Raw genomic sequence first — 9,660 nt, forward strand, 5'->3', positions numbered from 1 at the left:
CATTCAACCTCCCTCGTCCACCAAGGTTCCCTCACACGACCATCTCTTTCCTGCCTGACAGATGCATTCATATCAAGGACACGTCGTATGTGTTCCTTGAAAATGTTCCACATTTCCACGACATCCTTCCCTGACAGCCTATGCTCCCAGCTTATGCTCCTCAGATCCTGTCTTACAGCATCGTATTTACCCTTCCCGCAATTGTAAAACCTACCCTGTTGCACGGACCTATCTCTCTCCATAACCAAGGTGAAAGTCACAGCATTGTGGTCACCATCACCAAAATGTTCACCCACTAACAAGCCCATCACTTGTCCCGGTTCGTTACCAAATACTAAATCCAATATGGCCTCCCCTCTGGTCGGACAATCTACATACTGAGTTAGAAAAGCTTCCTGGACACACTGCGCAAACACCGCCCCATCCAATCTACTTGATCTAAAGACCTTCCAATCAATATTTGGGAAGTTGCAATCGCCCATGACTACGACCCTATGGCTTCTGCGCCTTTCCAAAATTTGTTTCCCAATCTGTTTCTCCACATCTCTGCTGCTATGGGGGGTCTATAGTAAACACCCAACAAGGTGACTGCACCTTTCCTATTTCTGACTTCAGCCCATACTACCTCCAAAGGCAGATTCCCCTCGAACTGCCTTTCTGCAGCCGCTTTACCATTTCTAATTAGCAACGCCACCCCCCCTCCTTTTTTACCACCCTCCCTAATCTTACTGAAACATCTGTAACCAGGAATCTCCAACAACCATTCCTGTCCCTCTTCGATCCACGTTTCCGTGATGGCCACAACATCGTAGTCCCAGGTACCGATCCACGCCTTAAGTTCACCCACCTTATTTCTGATACTCACTTGAATCCATACGCACTTGAACCCATCTCTGTGTCCGCAAGTATTCCCTGTCAGTGCTACCTTCTTCACAGACTCCCTACATTCTTGGACATCCTGACAAACAGCTAGCCTACTTGCTGGACTACAAGTACGGATCCCATCCCCCTGCCAAATTAGTTTAACCCCCCCCCGAAGAGTGCTAGCAAACCTACCCCCCAGGATATTGGTACCCTGCTTGTACAGGTCCCACCTTCCCCAGAATGCAGTCCAATTGTCCAAATACCTGAAGCCCTCCCTCCTACACCATCCTTGCAGCCACGTGTTCTACTATGAGCTAAATGAATAACAGAACCTCAAGGCTGAATGGCCTGTTCTTGCAGCCATTAAAAAGTTGAATGTATCACTGTGCATCTGTATGGAAGCCTAGTCTGGTAGGGACACGTTTCAAAAGTGCAACTCTGACATATTTACCTGTTTTCAGCTTCTGACCACCCACAGGCTTGAAAGCCGAATTGTTGTATAGTTTACTGTAATAAACCTTGAAGCCCTGAATGAATCCTTGCTGTTTGTCCACGGGGATGTCAAGCCATTTAATCAGTACTGAATCACTCGTGGTTTCCTCAATATCCAGATTTGGAGCTTCGGCTGGGGCTGTGGAACATAACGAGAGACCAGAGATCATGTCAGGACTTCAATTCAATTTAATCGACAACACCTCACAGAGTATTAAAACACAAAAAACAAAGAACAGTACCCAGCACAGGAACCCCTTGACCCACTAAGCCAGCACCAATACACAGCACCTCCCTAAACTAAAAACTTGGGCTTATAGGAAGCCATCAGAAAACTGCAGTGTCAGGATTTTCTCTTGAGTGGTTTCAAAAAAATTAGCTGTCATTAGAGTAATGACTCTGTTTAAAGTTTGTTACATAGAGTTATTTGTATATCTTTCCATATCATATTATATTTCATCCCCTTTTATCTCACGGGCCTCAAACCTTGACAGTCAAGAAAGCAAATGCCCAACTATTTTCCAATTTGAAGCCAAAGCTACTCACCTCCCGGCTACCAGTGCTTATGGGACCTTGCCTTGTAAAAAGGAGCTCCTCTTTTTTCCTATAGTGACTACACTTTGAAAGAACTTGAATTGACTGTGAAGTATCAAGGGATATGTGGATGTTGTGAATGGTGATATAAATGCACATCCATCCTCGGACTTTAAAGGAAGTAGCTGCAGAGACAGTGGATGCACTCTCAGCAATCATCCAAGAATCCTCAGACTCTGGAAAAGACCCAGAGGACTAGACAACTGTCAATACAACACCTTTATTTCCCTGGACATCGGAGGCTGAGGGATGAACTTACAAATGTTTATAAAATCATGAGGGGCATGATAGGGTGAATAACTAAGTCTCTTACACAGTGTAGGGGAGTCCTAAACTAGAGGGCATAGTTTTAAGTTGAGAGGGAAAAGATTTAAAAGGAACCGAAGGGTCAATTTGTTACACGGAGGGTGGTGTGTGTATGAAATGAGCTGCCAGAGGAAGTTGTGGAGGCTGGTACAATTTCAACATTAAAAGGCATCCACTACTACAAGCCCACCGACTCCCACAGCTACCTAGACTACACCTCCTCCCACCTGACGACCTGTAAATACGCCATCCCTTATTCCCAATTCCTCCGCCGCATCTATTCCCAGCATGACCAATTCCACCTCAAAGTCCAGATGGCTTCCTTCTTTCATGATTGCAACTTCCCTTCCCACATGGTAGACAATGCCCTCCAGCACATCTCCTCCACTTCACACACTACTGCTCTTGTACACCACCCCTCCAAATGCAACAAGGACAGAATCCCACTGGTCCTCATCTTCTACCCCACCAACCTCCGCATACATCACATCATCCTCCGCCATTTCCACCCAAACAGATCCCACCATCAAAGATACATTTCCCTCCCTACCCTATCAATGTTCCCTTCGCAATTCCCTCGTCAGCTTCACACTCCCCACTAGCCCACACCCCACTCCTGGCACCTTTCCCTGCCACCGCAGGAACTGCAAAATCTGCACCAACACCACTCCTCTACCCTCCCTCCAAGGCCCCAAGGGATCCTTCCACATCAGTCAGAAATTTACCTGTACCTCTAACAATGTCATCTACTGCATCCATTGCAACCGGTATGGTCTCCTCTACATCGGGGAGACAGGACGCCTCCTTGCGGATCATTTCAGAGAACATCTCTGGGTCACCCGCACCAACCAATCCCACCCGCACCAACCAATCCCACCAATGAGACTGTACACTTCAGCTCCCCCTCCCACTCCATCAAGGACATGCAGGTCCTGGGCCTCCTCAACTGTCAAAGCGTTACTACCCAACATCCTGGAGGAAGAATGCCTCATATTTCGCCTTCAGATCCTGCAACCACACTGGATAAATGTGGATTTCAACAGCTTCCTCATTTCCCCTCCACCCACATTATCCCAGTCCCAAGCCTGCAACTCAACACCACCCGCCAGATCTGCCCATCACTCCCTCCTGACCTATCACCTTCTCCCTCACCTTTATCCACCTATCACTTTTTCAGCCACCTTGCCCCAACCACACCCCCCCTCCCATTTATTTCGCAGACCCAGCCCAGAAGCCTCATTTCTGATGAAGGCTTATACCCTAAAACGTTGATCGTCCTGCTCCTCGGATGCTGCCTGACCTGCTGTGCTTTTCCAGCGACACACTCTCGACTCAGATCTCCAGCATCTGCAGTCCTCACTTTCTCCTGAATATACACGATGCAAACTTCAATGAATTACATACCTGAATGCCTAGATCTCTCTAAACTAATACAATTAAAAGTAGGGCCTAGGGTAGTGTACAAGTCCTACCAAAATGCAATAGTTCACATCTATCCAAATTAAACTCCATCTGCCACTCTTCAGCCTATTGACCTAATCGATCGAGATCTCTTGAAAGTCTTGGATAACCTTTTTTATATAGTGGTGCCCACTATATCACCAATTTTGGTGTCATCCACAAACTTACTAACCATGCCTCCTATATATTCATCCAAATCATTTTAATAAATGACAAACAAAAGAGCACCCAGCATCAATCCCTATGGAACACATCTGGTTATGGGCCTCCAGTCTGAAAAACAACCCTCCACCACCACTGTCACTTACCTTTCAACCAATTTTGTATCACTTGGCAAGCTCACCCTGTATCCCATGTGATCGAACTTTATTAATTTGTCTACCATGCGGAACCTTATCAAAGGCTTTAAAGTTGAGTAAACAATGTCTACCACTCTGGCCTCATCAATCCCCTTGGTTACTTCCTCAAAAAAAACTCAATCAAGTTTTTAATACACTATATCCCTTGCCCAAACCGTGCTGACTATCCCTAATCATTCCTACCTCTCCAAATGCATATAAATCCCATCTTTCAGAATTACCTCCAACAACTTACCCACCATCGAAGTCTCAGATCTCAATCCCAGGTTTCTCCTTACATCCCTTCTTAAGCAAAGGCACATTAGCCACTCTCCAGTCATCCAGCACCTCACCCAGAGTTATACAGGATACAAATATTTCTACAAGAGGCCCCACAATTTTCTCCTTAACTTCCCACAACACCCTGCGACACACTAGATCAGGTCCCAGAGATTTATATTTTCGAAAACCTCCAACACTTCCTCTCCTGTAAAGTGAACTGTTTTCAAAACAATATTTATTTCCCTGAATTCTCTGGCCTCCAATTCTTTCTTCACAGTAAGAACTGACAAAATATTAATTTAATATCCCTCCCATTTCCCACCTCCTGAGGTTCAGCACAAAAATGACTTCTTTAAGGGGCATTACTCTCTTTCTCTTGCTGCTCTTAATGTACTTGGAGAATCTCTTTGGATTATCCTTGCTTTATTTGCCAAGACTTTCTCATATTGTCCCTTTGCCTTTCTGATCTCCCTCTTAAGAATGCTCCGACACTCTTCATACGATTAAAGAAATTCATACGAACCCAACTGTTTACATTTAACATGATTCTTTTTACTCTTGACTGGAACCTCAATATGGTAAAAACAAGGGCTGCAGATGCTGGAAAGTAGATTCTAGATTTGAGTGGTGCTGGAAAAGCACAGCAGTTCAGGCAGCATCTGAGGAGCAGGAAAATCGACGTTTTGGGCAAAAGCCCTTCATCAGGATTCCTGATGAAGGGCTTTTGCCCGAAATGTCGATGTTCCTGCTCCTCGAATGCTGCCTGAATTGCTGTGCTTTTCCAGCAAAACTCTAATCTAGAACCTCAATATCTTTATTTATCCATTGTTCTCTAATCCTACCAGTCTTACCTCTTGCTCTAAAACATGATGACTTTTAACTCTCCTTGTCACACTTTTGAAAGCCTCCCACTTATCAGACATCCTTTTACCTGCAAATAGTCTGCTCCAATCGACTTTTGAAAGTTCTTGTCTCATACCATTAAAATTTTCCTTACTCCAATTAAAAACCTTAAATTTTTATACAAGGCTTACCCTTTTCCATAAGTATTATAAAACAAATAGTATTATAATCACTAGACGCAAAGCGTTTTCTGACTATCACTTCAGTCACTTGCCCTGTCTTATTACCCAAGACAAGGTCAATATTTACATATTGATAAAGGAAGTTTTTAACAAATTCTACAACATCCAAATCTTTAATACCATGGTAGTCTCAGTCAATGTTTTTTATATCCAAGATCTCTCTACATACTTTCTTATTCATTTTTCTCCGACAAATGAGGGGTCTGTAATACAATTCCATCAAGGTGATCATTTATTTTTTATTTCTAATTTCAACCCTACATTTTCACTGGACAAGTTTTCAGGAATATCTTCTCAAGTTACAGCAGTAATGGTTTCCTTAATGAAAAATCTCACATTCCCCCTTCTCTTTTGCCTCTCTTTCTATCCTTCCTATAACATCTGAAACCAAAAACATTGAGTTGCCTGTCCTGTCCATCCTTCAGCCGAGTCTCTGTGATAGCTGTGGCATCTCAATCCCATGTTTCCAGACATCACTTACCCAGTTCACGTGTATACCCGATCAGCCTTTTCAGTAAGTAATCTCCATCATCCCTACACTCGTGAACCTCAAGCATGTACCGTACTCCAACTTGAAAGTCATCTGTGAAAAATATTAGAGCTCATTATCAAAATGATACAAAACAAACTGCACACTTAAAAAATTAAAAGGCTGCTTGCTGAAATTTGTTTGGTGTGGTCTCAGTCCAAATGTGACGTGATATGGAGCACAAGATAGACTTTCTCCACTTTGAAGAGAAACCAAAGGATAATTATAGAAGATGGAGAAGGGAGGAAAAAAATTGTGTGTTGGAGGCAGATTGTTGGGGACAGTGGCCCACAACCCAGCAGCCATCATTTTCACCCAAGATGTGAAGAAAGCATTTAATGTAGAAGCTGGCACCCTTCTGAATAGATCCAAATACTTAACAATTTTTGAGAAGATTTGCGACTCAGATTGATGACATGGTCCAGAGACTTTTTTGGGAGAAATAAAGTGCCCTCTGGGAGAGACAAGGTATATCTTTGTGAAGGTAAAACTATACATGCAATAATGTTTTTAAAAAGTGGATGAGCTCTGTGAAGCACAAACTTTTGAGGGTTTAAATTGCTTTCCTTTAAAATTTAGAAGTGTTTGATTTAAATAAAAGAATCAATGCTTACAATTTCCCTCTCTGCAAATCCAAGATGAAAAGTGGTTATAGAATTTATGCTGCATGACTGACTCCACAATCTCTCACTATCATAGAGGAATGTCTATTGGCTCCATGTGGCATTAAAGTTTATGGTGCGGCAATAGGAATGCAAATGCTTGTATTCAGGATTAAGTATTGAATGGAATGCTTGCCTTCATCATGAATTTAGTAGTTGAAGGTATTGGATTGGTTTTATGAATGAATATTCAGTTTTAAAATGTCTGTGACATTCAGAGGAATATTTAATTCCATGGGTTACCAGAGCCACAGGGTTATTTAGGGGCAAAGATTGGCATGAATGACTTTAGACGATAAGGTGATTAGAGGCATCTAAGCTACAAATGGAGGGCATGAGGATCTATGGCAGTAGTTGGAGGGGCTTCCATTGATGTAGACAACGTGAAGGGCCATCAGATAGTGTGGAGGTATGAGGGGTCAATGGCTGGGTAGAGGTACACAGGTTAGCATATTGCCATCAAGGTCATGGACTGGAAAGAGGGTCAAGTTTGTGAGAGTAATTGGGGTGCCTTAAAGCTGATATTTGTTTCCCCTCAAGTGCTTCTTGTGTATAATGGGAGGTTGTGTAATTGTTGCTATAGAAGTTATTTCCTCTCTCAAACAGGAACAATTTCAAATAAGCAAAAACAAAAGGAAGATGGCAATAAAAACCATTATGTTCTCGTGTCGATGTCAACAAAATACATATCACTACTTGTACCCCATAATCAATGCAGCGATTAAGAAATCAAAGGTTTTGTTCCTACACAGAAAGAAAACAATTGTTAAGATGAATGGTTATCCTGACATGAGCAGTTGCCCTGTGTCCATTGGCTAGAATAGTAATTGACAAAGCTCCCCATCAGTTGAAACAGAATATATCAACAGTGCTCAGAGTCAGAAGGAAGTCTGACAGAAGATGGAACAGAAGTGATTGAGGGAAGACCCAGGGAAGAGTTCCTTAACATGTCAGCTAGAGAGGAAAGATGCTGCCTGTATAATTTTTAATGACATCAACATACTCCATGCCTACCGTCTGTTCACCCTCTAATATCAATGAACCACCCCGAAGTGTCACAGTTATATATCTCTATTAGCCATTTAAGTTGTGTGTCACATCTAAACTGCTATGCTTTTAGATGAACATTTGAAACGTTATAGCTTACAGGTCTACAGGCAAAGTACTGGAAAATAGGATTAGAATAGACGGATATTTGATGTCCAGCTAGACATGATGGCTCCAAATATTCCTTTCCATGCTATAAAAGCTCTATGACACTAACAAACATAAAAAACAAAACTATGAAAGTTCCTTGCAATTGGTTGACTGCCTACATTCAGCAACTGTATTCCAAGAATCCATCTTCCTCATTGGAATATATTTTTACTGTAAATAATGAACTACGTTTCTTATACACTTGCCATTATGCAACCACCAAACAGACAAAGCGCTCAGATGGTGCGGGCCAACATAAAGCAGAAGAGAGATCCACAGCACAAAAAAGATCCAGGGAAAGGAGTGGGACAGCCAAGGATTCTGAAGTAAAACAGTTTTTGATTAAAAATGCTTCACCTGATTTTATTATGGCACCTGTTACGTTTGAAGGAAATTTCTGCCAACTTATGTTACACGCAGAGTAACTCAAGACTTCACACCACTCGACAGTATAACCACAGCTCTCAACTTGGTGCCTCAGCCAAGTCACATGAAATCCGTCCCCAACACCAATGGCTTTGAAGTCACCCAAATGTTCATCTAGAAAGATAAAAAGAAATTTAGAGAATAGTTGCCTGGAAAAGAAAGTAAACAAGAAAGATTCTGTGAGGCTGTATGGTTCTGACCCATACTGTGGAAGTCATTGCACATGCAAGTGTCAAGATTAAAAAGAAAAACTTAAAAAGCACCTTTTATAACTGATGTAGCACTTCTGAAGAGTAATTGCTGTAGGAAGTCTTTCTGAGGCATTGAGTCATCGGAAAAAAGGAATTGGCCAGTTTCCTTCCATTTAACAGGCCGGCAATCACCCAACAGGCAAAATCCAAATAAATGCTCCATGAGAAAAAGTGCAACCTAAAGCTTGAAGCTAAATATGACACTGCCTTCAGCCTCATCCCAGGTGACAAAACAAAACTCTGCATTCTCAAGGGTCATTAGGAGCGAAATGTTAACTCTGCTTTCTCTCCACAGATGCTGCCTGACCTGCGAGGTTTTTCCAGCAACTAGTTCTTTGGTTTTTTTTTGTTTAATGAAACAAAATTAGCAGACAGAATGCTTTTATCTAATTCATATTAGTGATCATTACTGACAGGGACAGTATTTATTAACCATCCTAAGTTACCTGAGAAGTAAGTGCTGACAGGTCTTCTATAAGAGAGTGAATCTACAGGTCACTTCAGAGAAAAGATCCAACCACATCATAGTGAGTATGGGACCATACCAATGTCAGATGGCATAAAGATGGCACATTTCCTTCCCCAAGGAACATTAGCAAACTATTCAGATCTTTACAGCAGTCTAACAACTTCATAGTCACTTCTACTGACACCAGCTTTTATTTCCAGTTTTAAAATAAAATGCAAATACTTAAACTAGAACGATGGGATTTGATTCACTGGTAAGTGCAGGCTTCCTAGTCTAGGACATATCATATATACTCAATTCACAGTCAACATTTTTAACCACTTTTTAAGGATAGATTTATGGGATCGACAATTACATGGATACAACCTTTGAGGGACTGAAATTTATGCCTGCCAAAATTCATACCGTATCATTAACAGAAGCCCAAATGGTCTCCAAAAGGAAAAAAAAAGAAAAACAAGGATAGTGAAGATGATGTTTGGTATGCTTTCCTTTATTGGTCAGAGTATTGAGTACAGGAGTTGGAAGTAATATTGCAGCTGTACAGGACATTGGTTAAGCCACTGTTGGAATATTGCGTGCAATTCTGGTTTCCTTCCTATCGGAAAGATGTTGTGAAACTTGGAAGGGTTCAGAAAGGATTTACAAGAATGTTGCCAGGATTGGAGGATCCGAGCTACAGGGAGAGGCTGAACAGGCTGGGA

The 9,660-nt window shown here is 42.1% G+C and overlaps 1 protein-coding gene across 4 annotated transcripts in view; it reads right to left on the minus strand.

Annotated features, from left to right (window-relative positions):
* Window positions 1-9,660, minus strand: part of lifra (LIF receptor subunit alpha a) — a 196,619-nt gene that overhangs the window by 14,503 nt on the left and 172,456 nt on the right. For all 4 annotated transcript variants that reach the window (XM_043703114.1, XM_043703131.1, XM_043703105.1 and 1 more), the window contains 3 exons: window positions 8,168-8,350; window positions 5,904-6,005; window positions 1,316-1,495 (listed from right to left, as the gene is read on the minus strand). In XM_043703114.1, the coding sequence (XP_043559049.1) occupies window positions 1,316-1,495; window positions 5,904-6,005; window positions 8,168-8,350 (465 nt within the window). The remainder of the gene's footprint in view (window positions 1-1,315; window positions 1,496-5,903; window positions 6,006-8,167; window positions 8,351-9,660) is intronic.

This window comes from Chiloscyllium plagiosum, chromosome 2 (assembly GCF_004010195.1).
Source record: "Chiloscyllium plagiosum isolate BGI_BamShark_2017 chromosome 2, ASM401019v2, whole genome shotgun sequence".
Taxonomy (NCBI): domain Eukaryota; kingdom Metazoa; phylum Chordata; class Chondrichthyes; order Orectolobiformes; family Hemiscylliidae; genus Chiloscyllium; species Chiloscyllium plagiosum.